The sequence below is a fragment of the Meleagris gallopavo genome, chromosome Z, assembly GCF_905368555.1.
Source record: "Meleagris gallopavo chromosome Z, MGAL_WU_HG_1.1, whole genome shotgun sequence".
NCBI lineage: Eukaryota > Metazoa > Chordata > Aves > Galliformes > Phasianidae > Meleagris > Meleagris gallopavo.
Window position 1 is genome coordinate 62,792,470 of NC_139435.1, and position 27,633 is coordinate 62,820,102.

At 39.1% G+C, this 27,633-nt stretch overlaps 1 protein-coding gene across 5 annotated transcripts in view; it reads left to right on the plus strand.

Moving 5' to 3' along the window:
• The first annotated feature begins 2,618 nt into the window (after positions 1–2,618).
• YTHDC2 (YTH N6-methyladenosine RNA binding protein C2) overlaps positions 2,619–27,633 on the plus strand; it is a 36,014-nt gene continuing 10,999 nt past the window's right edge. For 2 of the 5 annotated variants that reach the window (XM_019610567.2, XM_085212864.1), the window contains exons 1-23: positions 2,619–2,962; positions 3,216–3,306; positions 5,491–5,687; positions 9,064–9,263; positions 9,720–9,886; positions 11,370–11,472; positions 12,609–12,765; positions 14,204–14,311; positions 14,924–15,072; positions 17,181–17,316; positions 17,660–17,786; positions 18,836–18,901; positions 20,236–20,414; positions 20,581–20,677; positions 20,766–20,853; positions 20,936–21,016; positions 21,922–22,004; positions 23,003–23,108; positions 23,223–23,342; positions 23,676–23,948; positions 24,393–24,519; positions 25,036–25,241; positions 25,790–25,985. In XM_019610567.2, the coding sequence (XP_019466112.2) occupies positions 2,749–2,962; positions 3,216–3,306; positions 5,491–5,687; positions 9,064–9,263; positions 9,720–9,886; positions 11,370–11,472; positions 12,609–12,765; positions 14,204–14,311; positions 14,924–15,072; positions 17,181–17,316; positions 17,660–17,786; positions 18,836–18,901; positions 20,236–20,414; positions 20,581–20,677; positions 20,766–20,853; positions 20,936–21,016; positions 21,922–22,004; positions 23,003–23,108; positions 23,223–23,342; positions 23,676–23,948; positions 24,393–24,519; positions 25,036–25,241; positions 25,790–25,985 (3,271 nt within the window). In that variant the 5' untranslated portion in view covers positions 2,619–2,748. Of the gene's footprint in view, positions 2,963–3,215; positions 3,307–5,490; positions 5,688–9,063; positions 9,264–9,719; positions 9,887–11,369; positions 11,473–12,608; positions 12,766–14,203; positions 14,312–14,923; positions 15,073–17,180; positions 17,317–17,659; positions 17,787–18,835; positions 18,902–20,235; positions 20,415–20,580; positions 20,678–20,765; positions 20,854–20,935; positions 21,017–21,921; positions 22,005–23,002; positions 23,109–23,222; positions 23,343–23,675; positions 23,949–24,392; positions 24,520–25,035; positions 25,242–25,789; positions 25,986–27,297; positions 27,486–27,633 lie in introns of those variants that run through there. The other 3 variants (XM_019610568.3, XM_085212865.1, XM_085212866.1) reach the window with 3 other exon arrangements.

Here is a 27,633-nt window from a genome sequence, read left to right on the forward strand (position 1 = left end):
GTCCAAAGGAGTGCTACAAAAATGGTGAAAGGTCTGAAAGGAAAGACGTATTTTGGGAGCAGCTGAAGTCTCCTGGTTTGTTCAGCCCAGAGCAGAGTAGCTGAGGGGAGCCTGATGGTGGCTGCAGCTCCTCACATGGAGTGGAGGGGCAGCACTGAGCTCTGCTATCTGTGACAGTGATAGGGCCCGAGGGAACGACATGGAGCTCTGTCAGGGGAGAGGCAGGGAGGATGTTGAAAAGGCTGAGGTCCTCAGTGCCTTCTTTACATCTACCTTTAATAGGCAGATCAGTTATTCTCAGGGCACTTTACGCCCTGATCTGGAAGTCTGGGATGCTACACAGAATACACCCCCGGTGATTCAGGTGGAGACAGTTAAAGAGCTCCTCCTCCATCTGGACTGTCACAAGTCCATGGGACCGGATGGGGCTCCACCCTAGGATGCTGAGGGAGTTGGCGGGGGTGATTGCAGAGCCACTCTCCACTATCTACCAGCACCCCTGATTATTTGGAGAGATCCCAGAGGATTGACTCCTATCTACAAGAAGGGCTGTAAGGAGGATCGGGGGAACTACAGGCCTGTCAGCCTGACCTCAGTACCAGGGAAAGTTTGGAGCAAATCGTCTTGGGTGAGATCACACGGCATGTGTGTCGCATCCAGGGGATCAGGCCCAGTCAGCACGGGTTCATGAAAGGCAGGTCATGCTTGACCAACCACATCTCCTTCTACAGCTGGGGGAAAGGGAAAGGCTGTAGATGTAGTTTACCTAGACTTCAGCAAAGCCTTTGACACAGTCTCCCACAGTATTCTCCTGAGGAAACTGGCTGCTGTGGGCCTGGACAGGTATACACTTCTTTGGGTAAGGAACTGGCTAGAGGGCCGTGCCTAACGAGTAGTGGTTAATGGAGTTAAGTCCAGCTGGTGACCCGTTACAAGTGGTGTCCCCCAGGGGTCGGTACTGAGACCCATCTTGTTTAATATATTTATTGACGACCTAGATGAGGGGATTGAGTGTACCCTCAGTAAGTTTGCAGACATCAAGTTGGGAGGTAGTGTCAATCTGCCTGAAGGTAGGGAGGTCCCTCAGAGGGATCTAGATAAGCTGGATTGCTGGGCTCAGGTGAATGGGATGAGGTTCAACAAGGCCAAGTGCTGAGTCCTGCACTTTGGCCACAGTAACCCCATGCAGCTCTATAGGCTTGGGCCGGAGTGGCTGGATGATTGTGAAAAGGAAAGGGACCTGGGGGTGTTGGTTGATGCTCGGCTGAACATGAGCCAACAGTGTGCCCAGGAGGCCAAGAGGGCCAACGGCATCCTGGCCTGCATTAGAAATAGAGTGACCAGCAGGAGCAGGGAGATAATCATCCCCCTGTGCTCAGTACTGGTGAGGCTCAAGTATTGTGTTCAGTTTTGGGCCCCTCACTACAGGAAAGATATTGAGGCCCTGGAGCGTGTCCAGAGAAGGGCAATGAAACTGGTTGCTGGGGTCTGGAGCACAAGTTTTATGAGGATTGGCTGAAGGAGCTGGGATTCTTCAGTCTGGAGAAGAGGAGGCTCAGAGGAGACCTCATTGCACTCTCCAACTTCCTGAAGGGAGGTTGGAGTGAAGAGGGGTTTGGCCTCTTCAACCAGGTAACAAACAGGACCTGAGGAAATGGCCACAAGTTGCCCCAGAGGAGGTTTGGATTAGACATAAGGAAGAACTTTTTCTCTCAGAAAGTGGTCATGTACTGGAATGGCCTACCAGGGAGGTGGTGGAGTCGCCATTCCTGGCAGTGCTCAAGAGGCGCCTGGACGAGGAGCTGCGAGATATGGTTTAGTACTTGTGGTAGCAATGGTAATGGGAGGATGGTTGGACTAGATGATCTTGTAGGTACTTTCCAACACTGTGATTCTATGATTCTATGTTAGGGAAAGGATCTTCACTAGAGGGCAGTGGGCATGGAACAGGCTGCTGGGACAGCGGGCATTGCCCTTAGCTGCCAGAGTTCGGGGAGTGTTTCATCCATGCAGTCAGACATAGGCTTTGAATTTTGGGTGGTCCAGTGTGGAGCAAGGAGTTAACACTGATTATCCTTACAGATCCCTTCCAACTTGGGTTACTCTTTGATTCTAGAATTCTTTGATTCTAACCTCTAACCAATACTTAGGCATCTTCACAGATGCCTGCATGGGCACACCCTACTGTTAACTGTATTCAAGATACCAGCAAGGACCTCTTTTGTTCTCTTTCCCAGTTTAGCAAGGTGGGTTACACTCAGTCTCAGTGAAGTATCAGTGCTGACAATAACAGTAATAAAACTCCCGCATATCACATTGGCACCCCTTTACTCCTGAAGGAACATTTCAGTGATTCTGCTCCTTCTGTCCAAAAGCTTCCAGTGCTAGCGCTAGGTTAGCGCCTCGAAGGGCCGAGACAAAAGCCACCCGCAGCCGTGTGCGGCCTTTCCACGACCTGAGAGAGGCTTTTCAGGGAGGGAAAAAAGACAAAGCAGCCGCCTCCTACCGGCAAAGGCCCCACGGTACGCTGAAGACCGGACACGCCCCCACACCCAGGACGGGCTGCGGGCGAGAGGCGGGGCGCTATGGCTCCTTACTTGCGTCCCGCCTCACGCGCTGACGTAATGACGCTGCCCGACCCCGCTGCGCAGGCGCTGGTTTAGCCGTTGCCGGCGGCTCGTTTTTCTGTGGTGCTTGCGTCGTGTCAGTTCCTAGTGATTCCCTGGGTCGTTCTCTCCGCGGCGAGCCATGTCCTCTCCCAGCAGCGCCTCCCCGCAGCAGCACGACGGGGCCGCAGGGGACGCCTCTGCCTCCGCGTCTGCCCGCTCCGCCGCTTCCCCCTCCGCCGCTTTCTCCTCCGCCTCGGGCCGCGGCAAGACGTTGGCGAATGCCCGCGCCTCCGAGGAATTGGAGATCGCGGTGAACCTGGCGCTGGAGCGGTTCTGGTACAGTGATGATCAAGGTGGGGTTCTACGGCTGGTGGAGGCGTCGCGTCCGCGGGGCGCGGTCCCAGGCCTGCGGGCGGCAGCGTTCGTTTGCGTCTGCGCGGGTGCGGTGTCTCGACTTGCCGCCGTCCTGCGGCGGGAGGGCGGGGGGACAGGGGCTCCTCCGCGGAGGGACGTAAACACGAGGGGTTCAGAGAACTTGCGACTTCGAGGAAATGTGGTGTAGCGCATGTTGTGCTGCTACGTTTGTTTTCTTCGTTATCTTTGCAGAGATGGCGTTTCCTTCGTCTTTTACTTCTGCCGAAAGAGCCTTTGTTCACCGACTGTGTCAGTCTCTTGGTTTGATATCTAAAAGTAAAGGGTGAGTTGGCGTCCAGTCTTGTTTGCCACAAATACACGGAAACTTAATTATAGAATGCTACACATAATCTAGTGTATCCTGCATTGTTACAGGGCATAGTAAATCTGGAAGGAAATCTGGAATAAGTATATTTGTACTAAGTTATCCAAGCTCTTGGCATGCTTTTTTTGAGGTGGCTTGTCCTGTTACTGTCTTGTGGAATTCAAAAGTCCTCACCCAGGACTGCTCTGTGTTACCTGTGCCACTGTTTTAAATAGTTTTAAATAGAGCCTGACTACCTATTGGATAAAATGCATCATAGATCAGTCTTCCAGAAGAGAGGAAAGGGCTCATAGGCAAGTGTCACTATGTGGCTTTTTCTCCCCTTTCCTTTTATCCTCCTGTGATCTTTTGAAGATGAAATTGGTGTTTATTGACCACATGAACTTACATATAAATGCTGAGAATCCTATTGCCGAGGAAATTAAGGTGGAAAAGCAATAGAAAAGGGAAAGATGCAGGAAGACCTTGGGTAGAGGAAATGTCATATCTGACATCCGTATGTGCAAGCTGTTGTAAAACTGTAGTATCACTGGCTGTTACTTATTTTTGGTGGTACTGCATGATCCTTCTTAAAAGTGTGTAAAATGCTGATTTTTGGAGCTATGTCAGATAGAACAGACTTAACTTGTGCAAGATTAATTTATTTCTAATTAGTAAGAGAGTAAGGCAGTGAAAACTAGAACTAAAAATCCTTTTCCTGTACCTAATTCTTCCCAGACTCAACTTTAGTGTTGGTTTCAATTCTTCTTTCTTCTCCCCACAAGCAAATCATGTGAATAGAGAATGGAGGCTGCTTTGTCTCTGCCACTCCTCCATGGTTGCTCCCTGCTCCTGATCCACATGGGGTTCCTCCCATGGGATACCATCCTTCCTGAACTGATCCTGCGTGGCCTTCCCCCAGGCTGCAGCTCCTCAAGCACTGCTCCACCATAGGCTTGTTTAGAGCCTGAAGCAGGTCTTATACTGACCTTGGTACCTTTTGGGCTGTTTCTCTTAGATTTCTCACTCTCTCCCAGCAGCGGTTGTGCAGCAGTTTTCCTTCTCTTTAATCTGCTCTCCCAGAGCACACCCAGCACCAGTCATGGCTCAACTTTGGAGCTGGCTCTGATCTGATCAGTTGGGAAAACTCTGAAAGTGTGGTCAGGCATGGACTGCCCAAAGAGGTGGTGAAGTCACCTGGAGTTGTTCAAGAAGCATTTAGGGTGGAGATTGTGCTGGCGGGGATGGAATTACTGTTCACCACAGCCATGCTGTGCTCTGCTTCTCATCTGTGGCTGGCATTGGACTGGCCTGGGCTGCTGCTGGGCTGTTCTGGCAGCTCCCAGACTCTCTCCAATGTGCCCAAAGCCTACAGGCTGAGGGAGTGCAGAGGGGTCAACAGAAGATGGAGGAAGTTTTGGGGAGGGCTTGTAGTGCATATTGAGGCCCTGATTTCCAAAATGTGGCCAAACATGGCTTGCTGATGTAAAGTAGAGAGGGTATGTGTGCTCTCTTGGCTTTTCATTTTCTGTAATTAAACTGCCCTTACTCCAACCCATCCTTCTTGTTCTTTTGAACAAGTGAGAATGAGAGAAGTATGATGGGGTTTAACTTGCCATCAGTTTGAAACCACTGCAGATGTCTTTTATGTTTACTGGATATTTAGTTACTTTAAAAAATGTTTTTCTGGATTTGTTTAAGGCTTGGAATATTCATAGAGAGCTGCTTGTTTTTCTGTTACTTCTACTCAGTGATTTTTTTTTTTAATCTCTCTTACACGTTTCTGTAAATCAATTCTGTGTAATACCTCTCAGTATTGATTGATATAGTGATGGGGCTTGCATCTTATAGAAAGTGAAAACAGCAGTCAACATTTAAAAGACATTTAGCAAAGCAGTAGTATTACATTACGGAGACTGTGAGGTTGTGCTGAGCATAGGCATCCCAGTTATGCAGTATGTCACGCTGACTTATGGTAATAGTGAGTGGTTTTGATGTTGCATACTGAAAACCCTTTTCTTAGATATGTTATAATGCATGAGATGCTATTTGGACATTTGTTTATCATGTTTTATTTGAAACTAACCTGACAGCTGTTTTGAAACACTTTTAGTCAAAGATAGAGTTGAATAGATTACTTATTTATAACTTTTTCTCTCTCAGAAAAGGATCAAATCGATATCTAACTGTCAGGAAAAAGAATGGATCGGAAGTAGCTCATGCAGAAATGACTTGTTGTTTGACTCCCAGAACGAAACAGGCTGTTCACAGTTTAATTCATAGATTTCCTCTCACAAATAAAGAACGAATAGAACTTTTGCCAAAGAAGCAGCGAGGAAATGCATTTGCTGTTGAAACAGGTAAGTGCTGTGTGTGATTTTAGCATCAATACTGCTTATGGGGAAAAAAAAACCCACAAAAGATAATAAACACCACAACCTACTGCACAAAAAGCCCACATGGAATTCCACCTCATCTTGAGTACCAGCTGATGGGCTTCCAGCCCAAATGGAGCCCTTAGTTTTTTTCACCCTTAATTCTTAATTTAGCATGCTTTAAAACTGGTTTCACAGGGAAGTGTAACTTAGGCATTAATGCCACTCATAGTTGAATGTCTTGTCTATGCTAAGTTACTTTTGAATCTAGCCAGTTCAACACAAATTTACTTGAAAGGACATTTTTCATATGTGGGAGCTCCTGCACGTTCTGTAAGGTGGAGCTGAAGAGAGAAATGCTATCAAGGTCACTGTGTAAGAACACCCTGTGTAAATATAAGGCTGTTTGTTCTGCTTGTAGAAAGTCATGTTTTTGATAAAATGAGAAGTTCTGTTTTGTTTTGTCTTCTGGCAGTAGACATGATCCCTTAGAGTTTACTGTTCCAACTTCTTGATTTCCAGAACATGAAAGAGTTAATCAGAAGGCATACTTCTGATGTTTGGTTTCATTATAGAGAATGCTTTGAATAAGATGTTTACCTTAACGGCCTTACATGAAGGTTTTGTTATGTTTCTATGCACAAAGATGGGTGCAGTGCACAGAAAACATGTCTTCCAATATTCTCTTTTTCATTGGTTCATGCTCAAAGTGCTTCCTCTTCTAGTTCTCTTTATATGATGTTTCAGTTTTCCAGCATGTTAGTTCTTTGGGTATTCAGATCTTTTAAACTATTAGGCTATGTCTGTCTTGGTAAGGCAGTACTTCTTGCAATTAAATATGTACGTCTGTTAATCATGTTATGTATACGTCATTGAATTTACAACAAACTTTTAATTCTTCTGAGGAAAAAAAAAAAAAGGAATTTTGGAATTTGAAGTAGCTCTGAAGACTTGCAGCTTCTATGAATACTTAAGTCTTGATTTCTATTATGTGGTAGTGTGCTGTCTAGGCCTAGAGGTCTAGATCAGTCTTACTGACTAGAACATCATGTAAAATAAGACTTACTTGAATGAGGTAATCACAGAATCACAGAATTGTAGGGGTTGGAAGGAACTTCTAGAGATCATCGAGACCAACCCCCCTGCCAAAGCAGGTTCCCTACACCAGGTCGCACAGGTAGGCGTCCAGGCGAGACTTGAATATCTCCAGAGAAGGAGACTCCACAACCTCCCTGGGCAGCCTGTTCCAGTGCTCCGTCACCCTCACCGTGAAGAAGTTCTTACGCACATTCGTGTGAAACTTCCTATGCTGCAGCTTATGTCCGTTTTCCCTCGTCCTGTCTCCATGTACCACTGAAAAGAGACTGGCCTCACCGCTTTGACCGCCACACCTCAGATATTTATAAACCTGGATCAGGTCCCCTCTCAGTCGTCTTTTCTCAAGGCTAAACAGACCCAGTTCACTCAGCCTTTCTTCATAGGGGAGATGCTCCAGGCCCTGAATTCACCATCTTTGTGGCCCTCCGCTGGACTCTTTCCAAGAGATCCCTGTCTTTTTTGTACTGGGGAGCCCAGAACTGGACACAGTACTCCAGATGAGGCCTTACCAGGGCAGAGTAGAGGGGGAGGATCACCTCCCTCAACCTGCTGGACACGCTCTTCTTAATGCACCTCAGGATGCCATTGGCCTTTTTGGGCATGAGAGCACACTGCTGGCTCATGGCCAACCTGTCGTCCACCAGGATGCCCAGGTCCCTCTCTGCAGAGCTCCTCTCCAGCAGCTCATCCCCCAGCCTGTATTGGTGCATGCAATTATTCCTCCCTAGATGCAAGACCCTACACTTGCTTTTGTTGAACCTCATCCGGTTTCTTACTGCCCAGCTCTCCAGCCTGTCCAGGTCTCGCTGAATGGCAGCACAGCCTTCAGGCGTGTCAGCCAATCCTCCCAACTTCGTATCATCAGCAAACTTGCTGAGGGTGGCCACTATCCCCTCATCAAGGTCATTGATGTAGATGCTGAACAAGACCGGACCCAGCACAGACCCCTGGGGGACACCACTGGTTACAGGTCTCCAGCCAGACTCTGCACCACCAACAACGACCCTCTGTGCTCTGCCAGTCAGCCAGTTCTCAACCCACCTCACTGTCCACTCGTCTATCCCACACTTCCTCAGCTTTGTTATAAGGAAGTCGTGGGAGACAGTATCAAATGCCTTTCTAAAATCAAGGTAGACTACATCTACTGCTCTCCCCCCATCCACCCAGCATGTGACAACATTGTAGGAGGCTACCAGGTTGGTAAAACACTACCTCCCTCTGGTGAACCCATGCTGACTACTCCTGATAACCTCCTTTTCTTCCAGTTGTTTGGAGATGGTATCCAGCACAAGCTGTTCCATCACCTTTCCAGGGACAGAGGTGAGGCTGACAGGCCTATAATTACCCGGGTCTTCCTTCTTGCCCTTAATAGAAGACCATGGAGATATGAACCACAGCCAAGTTTTTTTTTCCTCTGAACTTGTAGAATAACAAAACTGTAATGAGTTGGAAGGGAGCTCTGGAGATCATGTAGTCTAACACCACTTCTAAATCACCCCTCTTTTTAATCCGCCTCGTGATACCATTGGCCTTCTTTGCCACAAGGACACTCTTCTGGCTCCTGGTTTACTTGTGTTCAGCAGGACATCCATGTCCTTCCTTGCAGAGCTCCTTTCCAGCATTTCAGCCCCTGACTTCTACTGATACATACAGTTATACCTCTCCAGGTATAGCGCTCTTCACTTGCCCATGTTCACCTTCTTAAGGTTCCTTTCTGCCCAACTTTTCAGCACAAGCAGGTCTCACTGAACAGCAGCACAGCCTTTTGGTGTGTCAGTCACACCTCCCAACTTGTATCATCAGTCTTGCTCAGAGTGCATTTTATCCCTTTGTCCAAGTCATTGATAGAGGCACCTAACAAGACTGGATCCAGGATTGCAAGAGAATCCTCTGTAGCTATATTGAGAAAACTCTCATTTTTCCATTTTGGGGTATCTCAAGAGTTCTGTTCATTTAACTCTAAGGTGAATATTTCTAGGCAGACTGTGGAGTGTAGATGTGATCAAAAGCCAAGAAAATAAGTCTAGATTTGTTCAAAATATGTTTGGAAGTCCTTTGAGCGGTATCTGTTTCAAACACCATAGCAGAACACAGTATTATGAATATTTCTTTTAGATATGTGATGGGTTCACCACTTTATCTATGGGGGATGCATACCAAGTCAGAAATGTTCATTTTTGTGATAATTAAGTGATATTTTAATGACTTACCTTTGTAGCAATTCCTTTGTATCTATAGCTAAATTGTCATGTTCTCTCCACAGAAAACAAAGAATTTGGGAAGACAAGTGGAAGGCTTAGCAGTGGTATTCCTCAAGTCCCGCTGAAAAGGGGGGAGTCGGAATATGACTCCTTTAGGCAGTCATTGCCAGTTTTTGAAAAGAAGGAGGAAATTGTCAAAATAATAAAGGAAAATAAAGTTGTTCTCATTATAGGAGAGACTGGATCAGGAAAAACTACTCAAGTATGTTTTTTATTAAAGTAAAAGATGTCAGTATTTATATGAAACTGACGCGATTTTAGAAGATGTTTATGTAATAAGGGATTTAATTATGCTAATTTTCAGACTTTTGTTTTCCTGTATAGTAAGGTGTTGTATTTGAAATGCGAGGAAGTGAATTAGAACACTAAGTCAGCAGATACTTATTAAAAATATAAGATTCTACATAATTTTCTGATGAAATTCTAGCTTTTCACTAGACTAATTAAAGTTATTTAAAATAATGGATCTATTATTGTGTTTAGTTGTTTTTCTTCTAAAGCTATTTCTGGATTTAGCATGAAGAGTAGAGCATTGTGAAATTGAAGTTTTGCTATGTGTATAATATTGAGATAAAATTAAGTTACTTCACTGTTGAAGAAAAAAAAGCACCTATAGATTCAACAAGCTAAGAAGTATTTTGAAACCTTTTTTTTGTAGATTCCTCAGTTCCTTCTTGATGACTGCTATGAAAATGGAATTCCTTGTCGTATATTCTGCACTCAGCCAAGGCGTTTGGCAGTTATTGCTGTGGCTGAAAGAGTGGCAGCAGAAAGAAGAGAAAAGGTTGGCCAGACAGTTGGTTATCAGATCCGACTAGAAAGCAGGTACTAATAACATTTCTTTAAGGCAGCTGACTTGTGTTCACATGTATGTTAAAGCTACAGTGTTTTGGGGATTACAACATAGAAAAGAGTGCAGAAATTGTGGGCAGGATGTGTTGTTTCAGGCAATTGAGTATTTGCAAAAGATAGATTTCCTTCTACAGGTTGCAGTATCAAGTAGTAATCTTTCTTAAGTGAATCAGAGGCATATTCATTTGATTTCTACTTGTAGGGAGAGAGAAATCTCTTGTAGTGTTTTCAGAACAACTATATGTTTTCATCTACTTTTTTCCGTCCAGTCATAGATTGGAAAGTTCCATAAGCTTTGACAATATGTAAGAGAACTAGAGCACTTTAACAGAAACTTTATGGTGATAGTCTGTTGCAAATATAAAGGCAAAGGGTATGTCTGGCTCTGTTGTTTATATGAATGAAGATAACACATAGCTGATGAAAGAAGAATTCGAGTGTGTCTATGAAAACTTAGAAGCATACTAAGAGATTTAAAGAGATAGAGAAGGTTAATTGCAAATGAGGTGAATGGTTAATATGTGGAAGTATTATAGTAGCTGAATATGAACAAGCTATAGTCCAGATCAAGATGAAGAAATACTGGAAGTAGTGTGGAACATCTTAAAAAAAAAAAAAAAAAAAAAAAAAAAGTTCTCGAGAGATCAGTATTTCCAGCACTGCTTAAAAACAACAACAAAAAAAACCCCAGTTACACAGGTACTTCATTGCTTGATCTTAGTAAGTGTTAGATAGCAGTCGTGATTTCTAGAAGAGAATACTGAAGAGTAAGTAATCCATCTTGGATATGTTCTTAAATTCAGTAAGATGTATAGGAATTTTTGTAAGCAAAGGATGGATGAATTCCAAACTTGGGAAGTGTATGGTAAGTAGAGAGTTCATTTGTCTTCAAGAAAAGAACTGTAGAGTATGATAGTAAGGAAGTTTTCAGAACTTAAACTGTCAGTACTGGACAAAGTAGTGGCAACAACTGATTTTTCTTGCATGACTAATTCCCTCAGCTACTAAAGCAGTAGCTTTTGTCTTCTTGAAGGACAAATTAATGCATTTGGAAAGGATCAATGGATTTTATGATTCAGTCAAGTACAGGCAAATGCAAATAATACAGTCCCAACTGTCGCAGTTGAAAAATTGGAAACTGTTTTTGCAAAGTAAACCATGCAAATCTTGCACATAGAGACTCTCAAAGTTCATTTTTATTTGCTGATTTATTTATTTAAACATGAATCCAGTGTCTGAAGTTTTGGAATATAAGCACTAGAATTTTGTAGGTGTTCTCTGCAAATAAGGGTAGTTTAAAAATATACAGTATTGTTGAATTACTTGGTGAGTAACTGTAATCTAATTCCAGTTCTGGTGAGTAGCTGATCAACCCTTTAGTTTTTAATAAGTGTGGAAAAGGTAACATGCATTTGAATGGTGCAAGTCTGAAGTATCTTCATGAACTGTTCAATAGGGTTTCTCCAAGGACGCTGTTAACGTTTTGCACTAATGGCATACTGCTTCGCACTCTAATGGCAGGAGACAGTGCTCTATCAACAGTAACACATGTTATTGTGGTAAGAATCCTTCTGAATTCCATATGAGGTGAAGTGGTACGTATTACTTGTGAAATTTGTTTTCCTAATTAAGCATATGAAGTGTTTTTATTTGTTTTTTTTCTGTACATACTGAATTTTTTCTCCTGAAATGTGTACTTTTTTGGTTAAAGTATCTAATTTTCATGTTAATTATAGCACTTAGATCCAGGATGATGAAGCAGTTGTAAAGGACAGATGTCTAAACATTTCCATAGGTTTTTTTGTCATAAAACAGGAAAGCTTTAGGATATGTGTGTGTGAGTCGTCATTGTGAATCTGTCAGAATTTCTTGTATCATGTACTTATTTTTCCTGTACCAGTTTAGCAGTCCAATTGTTAGCACAAAGGTTTTCAAAATAAGGAGTAGTGTAATTTCTGTCATGGGGACTGAGAACTCAGTGGAATCAGAGTATATAATCACCTTGAAAACTTTTTCCATTGCTGAAAACATAAAAATCAAAGTAATTGTATGTACTCACCTGTTTACTGAAAGTTTAAGGATGTTTCATGTTTTTGCTTTCACCTTAAAAAGTGCTTGGCTTCCTGCTCGATAAATTCATAATGTGAAAGAAAACAAAACGCACCAAGTAAATAATCGCTTTAATCAGTCATACGCCTTAACTTATGTTAAGCTTTGTACGTGACTTAATGGACCTAAGCAACCAAATTTATTTTCTGATTATGTAATATTCTATTCCTTTAAGTCCATCAACTTTGAAGAGTTGGTTAAAATAAGATCTGTGGGAACTGTGGTTCATGTCGGTATCTCGGAGATGATAATTGTTCAAAGGGAATTAGTAAAGTTTCAGAAATGCACTTCATAGAATCATAGAATGGTTTGAGTTGGAAGCAACCTTTAAGATCATCTAGGGTCATTCAGCCTCTGAAATCAAGTTATCTCTTCATAGTTCATTAACAGCACAGTCTGCTCCAGTAATGTGAAACTTCGAGTAAGTTTTTTACTTGAATACTTTTTTAAAAAAGTGCTTAGTTAAACTAAGTTAGAATTCTACTTTTTAATGCATATTCAGTGTACTTACGAAAGATAAATGTTATTTTTAAAATTCCTATTTGTGAGTGTTTATGTTCTGGTTTCTTTTTCCCTTTTGTTTTAGGATGAAGTACACGAGAGGGATAGATTCAGTGATTTCTTGTTAATAAAACTGCGAGATATATTGCAAAACCAGGCTAATTTAAAACTAATCATTTCTAGTGCTGCTCTAGATGCGAATCTCTTTATTAAGTATTTTGGAAGTTGCCCAGTAATACACAGTAAGTATTTGTGAACTCTTGAATCTGAATATACCTGTATACCACTGTCAATGGTGGTTGATCTGTACAAGGTAACATGGACACTGAGTGAGAATCAGAAAATGCTTGTTATTTTTGCTTTTTTTTTTTTTTTTACATCTGTTTGCAACTATTTCACAATGAAGTATTTTATTTCTAGAAGCACTGTAAGTGCAGAGATGTCTCCTGATACGCAGCTCAAGAAAAGGAAAAGTTCTTTATGTACTGATCTGCAGGATGAGAAAGTCAGCATGTTAAGACCTTGAGGGCTGCAAGAGTACAATACATTTAACTAATTCCAACAAGTTTTAGTTTTTCAGGCTTCAGAGATTGCTGTTTGTTACTGACTAAAACGCAGATGACTATACCTGGTCACTTCAGAAATACAGACCTAGGCAGTTTGTTTTTTTCGTGTTTTGATCATGTGATTTTCAAAGACAGTTGTCAACTGTTACTCCAGGTAAAATCTGAGAAAAGATGTGATAGTTTATGCTCAAGTTTGATAATCTGTTGTTAGATTACATTCAAGTGTAAAAAGTTACCTTTATTTTAATACCTGATTTGATGGATCTTTAATAAAGATAAGGTGTGGGAGATGTGGTTTTTTTCCATTTTTTTTCCACATTCCTGGCTTGCAGGCCTCCTGCATGAGTGACCTGCTTCTTTCGATTTTTCATCAATAATGTCCTTGTATTATACATAAGTATATACAGTTCCTCCTGAGGGGGAGAGAGGTTCTGAGTGATGTAAACTCAGCTATGGCAAATGTCTAGGACCAGAAATTTAGATAATTTTTTTCTTGTGAAAAAAGGTTCCTGTCAGTCTGTTAGAATGGCTTAGAAAACAGTGATATTGAAAAAGAAATAGGGGTAGATTCTCAGGAGATTAGGACCATTTGGATTGTTTGGCAGGTCAGGCCTTACTTGGCAGAGAAGGGCTGAAGTAACTGAAAAAACTGAAATCTTGTGTACATGTCTCGAGCAAAGTATTTTTATACAAAGTGACAAACTTCTTATGGAATATTGTATTAAAACAATATTATGTTTGTAATCCAGGTGATAATCCTACAACAAAAACACTAGTTTTCTCTTTGTCATTTTGATAAAACTTTGATGAATATACTGTCAGACATGTGGATCTCTTTCCAGAATGCTTAGATAGCATTGAAGAGTTTAATGAAAAACAATATACGTAACTGAGATTTCCCTTCTTAATCTTATTTTGTTTTGTGGCTCAGCAATCTTGAGAAAGCAAACTCAGGTATTCTTAAAGGATTTTTTTTCAAGGAAACTAATAATTCCTTAAACCTTCTGCTTTTAACTTCTTAACTTAACTTCTCTGTAAAAGAGAGTCTTCTTTTAATTAAGGTTTTCAGTAAAACTAGGGGATATCTAACTTCATTAGTTATTTGTGCTTGCAGTCCAAGGAAGACCATTTGAAGTTAAAGAGATGTTTTTGGAGGACATTTTACGAAGCACTGGGTATACAAACAAAGAGATGATAAAATACAAAAAGGAGAAACAGCGAGGTTGGTATACTTTTTAGTTGTAAGAATGAGTACTGAGGCGTATTGAGAACAACAGAATAGGATGATTCTGTTGTATTTAAATCCTGGGATACTATGATTAGATACCAGCAAGTATCTTTAAACTTGCAATATTTACATTATTAAGCTGACTGTTCAATTAAAAAGATCTTTCAACAGGGTATACTCTTTGCTTTCAGTTTATAAATGTTTTGCTAATATTATGGTGTAGATTTGCATGTAATTGTTGCCTCCATGAAAAATACAGAACAAGATGATATGATGTTTTGACATTAGGAACAAATTGAATTGCAGGCAGCCATCCATCCACAGTGCAGGATTTTGTACATCTTGAATGGAAATAGTTCCTGTTAGTAGCGTCCAAATGATATTTTTTACCTTACTCTTAGAGCAGACATTTGCAGTCATGCACTGTGTGTGCCATTAATCATAAAATTTATATTGGAGTGGTACCAGCATTCTTGATTGGATAAAAGAGAATGCTGTAGGTAAACTTGTGGTTTGATGTAACTATTTTTGTAGCTGAAAGCAACAGATAATTAAAAGTGATTATGAAACTGTTTTGATAACATTTTACACTTTTACACCTTCTAGAAGAAAAACAGCAAAGCACTCTCACTGAGTGGTGTTCTGCTCAAGAAAGTAGTAGCAACCCAGAATCACGGAGAAGAAAATCTGTTGCAAGTGTATCTGAAGAGTATAATCTGCTGGATAGCAGTGGTGACACAGTATTTAATCATCTGGTAAGTTTTTTTCTTTGTTGGAAGAAATGTTTTAGATTTAAGTAGTTGATCTTTTAGAAACTTGTTTCTAACAATATTGGGAAAATAAAGTATTTAGATGGTTTGGGGCCATCTCAGAATTCTGTGTGTGCAAGTCTGTGGTATTTGGTGAAGTGCATTTGAGGGTACTGAGGAAAATGGCAGATGAAATTGCTGTGCGTCATCTTTGAGAAGTCATTATGAAGTTCTTAGTGACTGGACAAGAAGAAATATAACCCTCATTATTAAAAAGATCAAGAAAGATCTGTGGAACTACAAGCTACTCATTCTCTGTGCCTGACAAGATCATAGAGCATATTCTTCTGTAAACTGTATTGTAGTACATGGAAAACAGATTACAAATGTCAGTCAGCATGTCTTCTCTAAGGGCAAATGATGTTTGGTTAACGTGATGGTCTTCTGTAATGGGGATACAGCACTGTTGAAATGTGGAGATGTGAAGTTGATGGGTTGGATACTCAGAACAGAAATTGGCTTTTTGAATTCAGATAGTTGCAATCGATGGTTTGATGTCCAGGTGGAGACCAGTGATGAGTATTGACCCTCAGGGGCTTGTATTGGAGCTGATATTGTTTCACATCTTTGCTGGTAATGTGGAAAGTGGCAGTAAGTGCATCTCAGCAAGTTTGTGGGTGATACAAAGTTGAGTGGTGCAGTCAACATGTTGGAGTGAATTTTGCCCTCCAGAGGGACCTTGACAGGCTCAAGAGTTGAGCCCATGCAGGCCTCATGAAATGCAGTAGTCAAGGTCCTGCTCTTCAGGTAAGACAATCCCAAATGTGAGTACAGGCTGGGTGGAGAATGAATTGAAAGAAGTTCTGCAGAAAGAAGTGTATGAGTTCTGGTAGAAGAAAAACAATGTTAACAAAAAAAAAATGTGCAATTGCAGCCTACAAAGTCAACCATGTCAACAGAATTGAAATTAAATAGATTACATGCATTCATCATTTGAATGTTCATACAATTTCTGCAAAGCACTCACCTATTCTGAAAATTGATATATATATTGTAATAAAATACTATGCATGTGCTGTGTTAATATGGGATTCTTGCAGATGGTCTTTGGTGGTTGTGAGGTTCCACAGGGTGGTGGTATCTGGCCAAAAAAGACTTATGTGCTGGGTAGGTCAGGTCCCATATTTGGTCAGTGAAATTATTTACAAAAAACTGTTTATAATTATCACATATACCTCCCCATGGCTTGTGGAATGTTGAGGCTGTTTCTGGGCTCCAGATGTCTTGCTTATCTAAGAAAAACAACCTTCCCTAGATAGAGTGTCAGTTTAGTGAAGATTTTGAGCTTATTGCTAGATATCAGAGGGACGAGGACCTGTTGGGATGTGTCCAGAGGCAGCTACAAAGATGAACAGGGGCTAAAGCATCCCTTCTTCCAAGACAGTCTAGGTGAGCTGGGCTTATTCAGCCTGGAGAAGAAATGGTTACAGTGAGACCTCAGTGCCTAAAGGAGGCTTACAGAAAAGATGATGCTGGGATTCTATCAAAAGGTACGGAGTTAGGACAAGGCTTAATGTCTTTAAACTAAAGGAGGATAGATTTAGTTCACACATTAGGAAGAATTTCTTTACTCAGAGAGTGGTGAGGCTGTGTATGCCCCATCCCTGGAGATGTTCAAGGTAGGGCTGGATGGGATTTTGGGTAACCCAATCCAGACAGTGGCAACTGTGCACGTGGCTGGGGTATTAGAACTGGATGATCTTTGACATCCACTCCGTTGCCAAACAGTCTTTTGATATTATTCTTGTAGAGTTTCTAGAAGAATATTAACATGTTCTACATTTTTTCCTTATTTTTAGAATTAGGATTTACTATTCTCAAATAAAGCTAAAGTATGCTTTTTCATTGTGATGTTTTTTAATAGTTTTTCTAGATCAAGTGGTTAGTCTGGTACTGTTTTAAGTACTTGCACAAGATACCATAAATACATTAACTCATAACTTAATTCTGTATTTCTAGTTGTTTAAAACCTAGATTTCTTAGTACCTCATCTGTGGGAATAAAGCACAAAAGAACTTCTTGAAGAGATTCATCATTTTAATCTTGTTCTTCAGATTGAGAGAGATACAAGTTGTCTTGAACCATGGCTGATAAAAGAAATGGATTCTTGTCTTTCTGACATCTGGTTACATAAAGATGTTGATTCCTTTGCTCAGCTGTTCCATTTCATTTTAACTGAAAATGTCAGTGGTAAGTTGCTCTTGTTCATCTTGTTACATGAGGAAAAAAATCACAAAGTGACTTGATTTTCTATTATCACTTTTCAAGTGTTACTTTTTATTTGTTTGCCTATTTGAAAAAATGAATATATTACGCATTTCATTAACTGTTCACTTATTAGTTACTATATTTGTTTGGAAGTATTGACAAATAAGTTAATACTATTTTAGAAATATTAAATTCACGTGAATTGACTGGTGGGTGGGGAGAAATAAAATTTTGTTGGTTTAGATCTTGAAAGCATATTCATGTTTTGTTCAGATGGGGAAAAAAAAAGTGTGTATTGTTTTTGCTAATTTGTTTTACTTCTCAGTTGACTATAGGCATAGTGAAACCAGTGCAACTGCACTAATGATCGCTTCAGGGAGAGGCTTTCTAAGTCAAGTAGAGCAATTGATCAATATGGGAGCAAGTGTCCACTGCAAATCATCCAATGGCTGGTAAAAACAAACAGATGAAGTGAAGGATTTATTTCCCAATATAAAAATGAGAGCTTAAGACATGTAACAGAATTTTTAATTCAGTGATTTATCAGAACGCTGTAGGTGGTAGTGAGATTTAATAGTCATAATAATGTAGAGCTTGTTTCATCAGATTGTTTTCCATAAATTCTAAAATAATTCACAAGCAGTCTTTAAAATGGTTTATATGCTTCTACTTTCAAGGAACCTGATGTAACCTTTGATTAGGAAAAGATGGTAATCTTTCTTGATAGATTTAATTACACTCAAAACGCTTGATTATTGTAATCTTTAAGACAGTAACCTATAGAGGTTTAAAAAAAAAAAAGTATACTACAGGGGCAACGGTCTTTGCAGTGTTACGACTGCAAGTATATTGTAGCATGTAAGAAAATCCGTATTAATATCTAAAAATTCAGATTTTTTATGACCATGAATTTATCTTTAGGAGACGGGGGGCTACTGTAAATCATTGAGTGTGGAAGGGTAAAAATTTGGATTCTAGGTGTCTTGTTAATGGAAAAATTAGAGAAGGAATGCAGTTTAAAAGGAAAACAGAATGATCTACTTTGTGAAGAGAATGGTTTCCGTTAGGCATCAAAAAGTTCAGCATTTTTAGATGTTTTGGAGAAAAACAGCTGGGGCATGAATTCTCAAGTTTATTTAAAGGAGTTAATAAAAGGATACCTTAGAAATGCATGACTTAGTTTGTGCATTGATTTTGTGTTTTGAAGGAATGGTGCGTTCTACTCCTTCCTGTTTGTGTGTTTGCATGTATTGCTGTGTAAAGGTAGCATTCATACTTGGTCAAAATTTGCAACTATTTAAAAATCATGTAGCTATTTACTATACATATTGTACATGTTTTTGCATTTGGGAAGATTTGGATCCATGAGTAAAGGCACTGCTTAAATAGTAATACAGAAATGAAAGAACAGCGCGTTGTGTCAACTGTCATCTCATATAAGGTGCTGCCCATACATATCTTTTGAAGTGATAAATAATAAAGATATGTGCAACTCTTTCAGGATGGCTTTAGACTGGGCTAAGCACTTTGGACAAACAGAGGTGGTTGACCTGTTGGAATCTTACAGGTAAGCTATGGCTGCTTTGCTAAAACAGTTGTTTAACATAGTATGTCTCCCACCTTTTAATTAGAACAATCTAATTTTATATGCTCTAAAATATGGCCTAAACAACAAGATTGGGAGTTGGAACTCTTTGGAAGCATATTTAAAAAAAAAAAATTATGTTCAGCATTATAGTGATTTTTTTTTAACACAACTCGTATGATAAATATGCTGTACAAACTTCTTTCTATCAGTAGCATTTGTCCCATGTCATCATAGTTGGAATTTCCATATCTAGATGAAATGAGTCATAGTAACTTACATAAATATATAGGTCACTTTTGAAAGTAATGCCTCCTATTTACTTCCATGGAAATGAGGACAGATATGAAGAGCAAATAACACTACTTGGTAGTGCAAGTTCTCAGATACAAAGTACTATTTTTTCAACACCGTTAGCTGATTTGCGTGGGTGAGCTGATCAAGATGCCCTTCATTTTGAGGTATGGCAGCTGTGCATGGCTGTCCAGCACCTAGCTTGTTTTTTCACATCACTGTAGCCACTGCTGAAATGCACCTGCCACTGCCTCATTTTACTAACACCCACTGTCTGGTCTCCACAAATATTCAGCAAGCCATGAGGAAAACTCTGTTTTTTTTTGTAATTCAACAAGACAGCCTTGCAGCAGGTGTCGTTTTATCAGACTTCCCCTCTGATGCCATCTTTACACAGAAGAATGTAATGGAATACTGGCAGTAAGGTTCAATCTCTGCTGCCAACATCTGCTTCTGACCCTGCCCAGTGTAATAAAATAGGATGCGTTACTTTTGGAGCAGCCCTCATATACGGAGGACATACTGATTCTATACCATGTTTCCAAAGTAAGCATCTGAAATGAAAATAGTGCATATCTATGGTGTTTTATTCTGTGTTTTTGATGCATTATATACCTACATAAAAATAACTTTGTATGCAGGTAACATACAGCCAGAATGCTAAGGAGCTGATGGTAGAGAAGTGTTTGGAAAATACTCTTTTTAAATGTTTTTCCTTTAGCAGATGGAAAAAAAAAAAAAGGTAAAATGTTAAAAAGAAATACATGTATATACTTTTTCTCAGGTTTGCTTATGGTTATGTGTTGATGAAATATAGGAAAGTTAATGCTAACAGCTGAAGTTCACCTGCTCTGTAGGATATTCTCAAGTCTATAATATTGTGGACATGCAGTTCTGCTGCAGTTTAGACTTAAAAATTCGTTACATGTGATCATCTTAGTCTTGATCTAAGCTTGAATTGATGGCTGAATGCAAAGGAAACCTGAAGGAAGCAACTGTATGTGTATTTTTGTATGTTCTAGTGCTTCAGTGGAATTTGGAAATCTGGATGAAAGTTCTCTGGTCCAAGCCAGTGGTAATGACCTTGGAACAGAGGACAGAGAATTGTTGAAAGCTTATCATCACAGTTTTGATGATGAAAAGGTGGATCTGGAGCTGATTATGCACTTACTTTACAACATCTGCAATAGTTCTGATGGGGGTAGGTATACACAAACAGTCTCATGTTTTTGCTGTGGATTCAACTTCTGATTATTTGTTATTTAGGGAAGATCTTCTGGATAGTGGTGTGCATGGTACTAACTTGTATTTTTATATATTTTAAGAGAATGTCTGGTTTAGTGTTGTAAATTGATTCTCTTTTTTAGGAGCAATTTTAATATTTCTTCCTGGATATGATGAGATAGTTAGCTTGAGAGACCGTATTATTTTTGATGACAAGAGATTTGTTGATAATGCCCACAGGTAAAACTTCTAGTTTCAATGATTGTCTCTAGGTTTATTTTTTTTTTCCTTTAAATATACTTAAAAACTGCTCTTTGTTTTGCATTAGATACCAAGTATTCATGCTTCATTCAAATATGCAAACTTTGGATCAGAAGAATGTGCTTAAAACTCCACCTCCTGGCATCCGCAAAATAGCAAGTATCAGATGACTTCTTCAGATACTAATCTATGTAATCTTTGCTTTTTACAGTTACTATAATGTTTTTTTGCTTGCAGATCCTTTCTACTAATATTGCAGAAACCAGTATCACAGTCAGTGATGTTGTATTTGTTATTGATTCGGGAAAGATGAAAGAGGTATGACTGGGGAGGAGTAAACTTCCTAAGATTATTTTAAAATAATAATACAAAGCTGTGATTTTTGGAGAAGTAGTGTTTTTTTATTAGCTGAAAACCTGGTATGTGTAAAGTAACAAAACTTGTCGAAGTTTTGACATCCCTTTTCTTTATAACAAATCATAAAGATGAAGAAAAAACTTGTTTTATGAGACCCAGCTTCTTAAAAACCCTGCAAAAGCTGCTGCTAAATACAAAAGTAACTCGTCACTTCTGTTTGTATTTTAAAGAAAGTCCATTAGTTTAGACCCTCATCTTCCTGGAAGTTAGAGAATACTGGGAGTTCCCTTTGTTGTTTTTATTGTATCTGAATCAGGTGTAATCCAATATTAAGTTTTCAAATGTTCATGATATATTGAATGCCCCTTTACTGGTTACTTGTGAAATAAACATAGATAACATAATTAAAGTACAGCTCAGGACTTAGTTATAGAATAGAAACTATTAGATTTCATGGGATATAAACACAGCAAATCAACCAAGTTCTTGTATTAATACAAGTATTTTGTATTTCTGCACCAAATGCAGGAAAACTAGGACGTAATTTCCAAGTAAGGAAATGAGCAAAACTTAATTGTGTATAATAGCATATTTTTGCTTTCTGTCGTGATGCAAAGCAGAACTCATCATTTCTTGACTTTACCTAGAAAGTTTCTGATTTAGAAAACTGTGTAGCACAAAGACATTGTGAAAGAGGTGGCATAAATTCACCTACAAAGTATTTTTGAACATAACTGTGTGCCAGAAATCAGTCGTGCTTAGTATAATTTTTAGGAGAACATCTGTTGTCAATTTAAGTCATTAGTAATTCCTCTTTCATGTACCCTATTAAATCTTGATTTTATTTCCTTGCTTTTCTTTTTTAGAAGTCTTTTGATGCACTGAGTTGTGTTACAATGTTAAAAACTGTGTGGATTTCAAAAGCCAGTGCTATCCAGAGAAGGGGGAGGTAATAAATACTTTGTACGTATTTCTATCTTGCAAACATCCACCACCCTGTACACTAAGGATAAAGTACTAAATGTAAGAGGAGCAGTGTTGGATAACGATATTACTCTAGTCCGGTATAGTGTTTGACAATGGCCAGTATTAATTCTCTGCAAAAAAAAGCAAGGGTCAGCATATACTTCCATAGAGTGATTTCCCGATAGAAACGTGACTTGGGAATTTCCCAAAACTTTACAGTAGGTTTGTTTTTCTTCCATGGAGGAATTTGTTAGCCTTTCACCTATGTAGTGCCAGCGCCCACTGGGTCCTTCAGATTTTACACTGCTTACTTTACTGTGGGAAAAGGGATGCCTGTTACAAGTTTTTCATACTGCTTCATCACTCTATTAGAAGAGACACTGAACGTTAATTCCTACATTACTTTCTCAAATTCCTGACTTCTGTTCTTCCCAGTGCTGGGTGAGGGCTAAGTACACTAACTATGTTTGCTACTACAGTATTGGTATTAGTCTGCTGGGATTTCATTCTGCCTGTGAGTGTTTGCTGTTTGTCCCCTCACTCAGTTGTTCAGTCCTTGTTCTACTTCTTACTCTGGATTGACTCCTGGTTCTTTGGGGCATGTTGAGGGGTTTTTACCAGAGGAAGAAATGAATGTATTCCTTATAGCAAAAACAACATCTGGATTGACCTTGGGCTAGCAAAACAAAACAAAAAACCAAACCGCTTCAGATGTTTTTGTTTCTCTAAATCTTTCAGTGTTAGGGTTAAATCATAATAACAAATTTCTATCACATCAAAAGTAGTTCATGTTCTAGAAGCCTCTTGCTTCACATTTGGCTAAATGACAACTTTATCTTTCTCTTACATATGCTTCTACATTTCTGTTCCATGTCTGTGGGATGTTTTATGGGGGAGTTAATTGTTTTTGTGAATTTTTTGCATTTCTTCTTTTTTTTAAAAGATGTTGTAATTAACAGCTTACCATATTTTATATTCAAGAGCTGGGCGCTGTCGGCCTGGAGTCTGTTTCCATCTCTTCAGCAGGCTCCGATTTCAGAATATGTTGGAATTTCAGACTCCAGAACTTCGAAGAATACCGCTTCAGGCATGTGTTTTCTTATGAATTACAACTTCAATATATTTATTAATGTCTAACCATGTTATCAATTTCAGTAGGAGTTTTTCCGTGTAATCTTAACTTTTGATTTTTAACTTGTAGGAGCTTTGTTTACACACAAAACTACTGGCTCCAGTTAATTGCCCAGTTGTTGACTTCCTCATGAAAGCTCCTGATCCTCCACCAGCTTTAATTGTGAGAAACGCCATAGAAATGCTCAAGGTCAGCATAGATACAGATCTAGACAGAATTGTATTTGCTTCTGTGCTTCAGGTGTGGCAACATATATTTCTGAGTTTTGTGTTTCTTGAGACTGTTCAGTTACTTAACGATGCTTCGTGTTTTTGTCTGTTTCCATTTTTGTAATGTTTTCAAGTTAACGGAAAAGAATGCTTAAGAATGTGGTCTCAAACTTCATACAGAGTTTGACTTACATTCTTAGTAGTCAGAACAAGTCTTTAATGTATTGTATTCACATCTTTTCTATTTTCACTGTATATTATTTTTATCTATGCTCTTCTCTCTCCCACCCCCCACTTACTGTTTTATTATCAGAAAATAGATGCCATGGATGTTTGGGAAGACCTCACTGAACTTGGTTATCATCTTGCTGAATTACCAGTAGAGCCACACCTTGGTAAAATGGTGCTGTGTGCTGTTGTTTTGAAGTGCCTGGATCCCATTCTCACTATTGCTTGCACTCTTGCATATCGAGACCCTTTTGTTCTACCTACGGTGGCCTCTCAAAAGCGTGCAGCTATGCTGTGCAGAAAACGCTTAGCTGCAGGAACATTTAGTGACCATATGGTGCTCCTCAGGGCTTTCCAGGTATTGTTTCATCTTCAGAAAGGATACTAATAGTACCTTAAGTACAAAAGTAAATGATATACCTATAACACTGGATGTGAAATGATTGACTAGAGCAAGTCCTTAGAGAATAAAGGTTCTTTTTGTGTAGCAGCTTTCCTATCTTGAATTAATTAATAATGTTGTAAGGAAACATTGTTTTCAGCTTTTCAATTTTATATTTTTTAACCTAAATTTCGACCATTACCATTTTAGCAGGATAGAAAACAATTTGGAGATAGATTAAGTTAATGTAGAGAATTGGGTAAGCAAAATTTAGTAATTGACTAGAGAAATGATTTGATACATTTCAGTTTGAGAATTGTTTTTGCCCTCTTTTTATTAACATGTCACTGTATTTAAGTGCATTTTCTTGTTTTCAAATTTGCCTATAGATTTGTTTAGCTAAAAAAGTACTCTTTGTAGGCATGGCAGAAGGCACGAAGTGATGGCTGGGAGAGAGTCTTCTGTGAAAAAAACTTTCTTTCTCAAGCTACAATGGAAATCATCATAGGGATGAGAACACAGTTACTTGGTCAGCTTAGAGCTTTAGGTAAGTAGCTCAGATTTTTCTTAACATAGTTTTTGAATTCAGTCTAATACAAGTGTATGTAGATTGAAATGAGAATAGTACTCACTGATGTTATTTTCCTTTCCTAATCTGAAATGGACATGTACTTTCTGAGCGTGGTGAAGATGCTAGAGTGAGGCACTCTGGCTGGTAACAGAATCAGATGCTAGTCAAAGTGAAAATACCCTCATATGTCCATATTTCACTTTTGTAAGAAATATGATATGACTCGTATGTGAAATGTTGCCTTAAATTTTATGTCCTATTAATTTATTTCTGTATGAGATATCTTTACTGTAAGAATGAATTATGTTTTGTGTTAGTATAAAACATCAAGAAGTATTTCAGTCAGGTGGTTTTTTTTTTCTTGGTGCTGTTAAAGTTGGCAATGTGAAAAATGCAACAAATACATAGTTTATTTCACCTTTTGTCTCAAATTCCTTTTTAGAAACAAAAATATGAATATGCAATCCAGTGTAATTTCTTTGTCCTCTTCAGGTTTTGTCAGAGCCAGAGGAGGTGCTGATATTAGAGATGTTAATGCTAACTCTGAAAACTGGGCTGTCGTTAAAGCTGCATTAGTGGCTGGGATGTATCCCAATCTAATGCATGTGGACAGGAAAAACCTGGTTTTGACAGGACCGAAAGAGAAGAAAGTGCGATTTCATCCTACATCTGTTCTTAGCCAGCCTCAATATAAAAAGGTAAGAAGTATTACTCTTTTTTTTTTTGTGAACTGCAGATTCAAATATATTCTGTCAAACTTAAGGGAGTTTTAGAAATGTACCTCTAAATTCGTCAGTACTTTAAAGAAGCCTGCATGTGCCTGTTTTTAGACATTATGTTTTTAAAAAATACTTTTCCTGTCAGTTGATAAAATAAAGCACTGGCTTAAAGACACTGTTTTTTCACCAGAATTTTATTCACTTAACCCTTCCATTGGGACAAGATAATATGGCATTAAAAAAAAACAACAAAACAACAAAATACCCTTCTTACAAACCTGTTTTAGAGATACAGTAATCTCTGATCATAGTAACAAGAAGTTCTCCTCTGAAACTCAAATTTCTAGGTACAAGGAGAAAAAAGATTTAGCTTCAGAGATGTTTGAATGTTCTTCTGAAATGTGATTGAGTTTTGCTGTGTGTATATCTGTTCACATATTTATATGCTTAAAATGATAAATGTTTAAATTTATTTTAATTACAAATAGAGGTTAAAACAGCCTAGTCTCTCGATTGCTCTTGTGCAGATTCCGCCATCAAATGGGCAAGCTGCAGCTGTTCAGGCACTCCCTACTGACTGGCTTATATATGATGAAATGACAAGAGCTCACAGGATAGCAAATATCAGATGTTGTTCAGTTGTAACACCTGTCACTGTGGCACTCTTCTCTGGACCAGCTAGGTTACCACGTAATGCTTTGCAAGAGCCTTTGTCCTTTCGAGGTATATGGGATTTTGAATTTGGAATGTTTCAATTGGATATATAGTAGTATGTGACATAGAAAGCTTCTTTCACAAGATTATGTAATACATGCGTTAGTGAATCCTTAAAGCTACAAAGCTACAGTACCTGTAGCTATTGAAGAGTAGTTTTCTGGTTCTGTAAGTAGTGCCTCAGGCACACACAAGTAATCTTCTAAATATGTAAGATTTTTAAAAGAACATTAAGTGCTACATCTTGCTAATTTTGAATGTAACTTTTTAGGAGTTTCATTCTTCATTGTACTGTCAGAAATAACTACCACCTTGGCCTTATATTCTGCTGTAGGTAAAGATTATGAAACATGTGACAAGGATTGGGATCTATATTCTTAGTCTACAGAGCTGTTCTCATTAAAGGGTTGATTTCTTTGTAGATGTTAATTGATCAGAAACAGCATGTTTTATGCTTTCTTTCTATTACTAGTCATCCGTTCTGAAAAATTACTTTTTAATCAAATATTGTTTCATCTTCCCCATATTTCTAACTTGAGTTGTAACTGATTACTTAGATACGTTCCAGGTGAAGTCTCAGGCATCCCTGGTACAATGCTATTGAAGAATGACCTCAGGAGATCTCCTTTTCTTACTGCTATAATATTTATGAAAACATACCATATTAAACCATTTATGTCTTTACTGGACAGAAACAGGTTTGCTTTCATTTGTCTGAGATTAGTTAACCAGAAAAAATTTTGAACACAGGCATTGTTAAGTCCCAGATAATATTTGAATAATTACTTGTAAATTACTTGTAAGTTACACTAATCTGAGAACAGTTCAGCACCATGTTGTGTTATGAATAGTAGAGAAGTAGATTTACAGAATATTTTCCTCTAAGATTTGCACGTTTATGATGTAAGTGGGGGAGAAATTATGGAATGCTGCTACTTTAGGAAGCAGCGGGGCAAGAACCTCAGATTTGTGTCACAGGTTGTTGGGAGGCCTCCTTCAAGAATGTAATATGTCTGGAAGCCCAGCTGAAGTGCCTCTGCACCAATGTATACAGTGTTGTGTAAGCAGGAGGAATTGAAAATAGTGGTGCAATTGGAAAACTGTGATCTTACTGCTATCACAGAAACGTGATGGGATAATTCGTATAACTGGAATACTATAATTAAGGTAGGACAGGTGGAAGAGTTTCCATCTATTGTTAAGAAGTAGATAGACTGTGAAGAACTGCCTCTGAGAAATAGTAATAACAGGATTGAGAGCTTGTGTGTTAAAATTAGGACTGGACCAGTAAAAAACGTTTAGTGGTTGGGGTCTATTACAGGCCACATCTGATCATGGGGAGCCTGCTGACAAGGCTTTTTCACTTCAGCCTCGAGACATTGTGCTCACAGAATCTCATCTTGGTGGAGGACTTCAACCACCCAGATATCTTTTGGGAAGCAACACAGCAAAACTGCACATGATTCAGGAGATTCTTGGAGTCCATTGATGATAACCTTCTGGTTCCAGGTATTGGATAGACTCACCAGAGGTGAAATGTTTCTGGGCCTGGTGCTCACCAGTGTAGAAGAGATCATTAAAGAGGTTAAGACTGGAGACAGCCTGGGTTGCAGTGACAGTGCCCTGGTCAAGTTTGTGATCTTGAGGAATGTGGGCC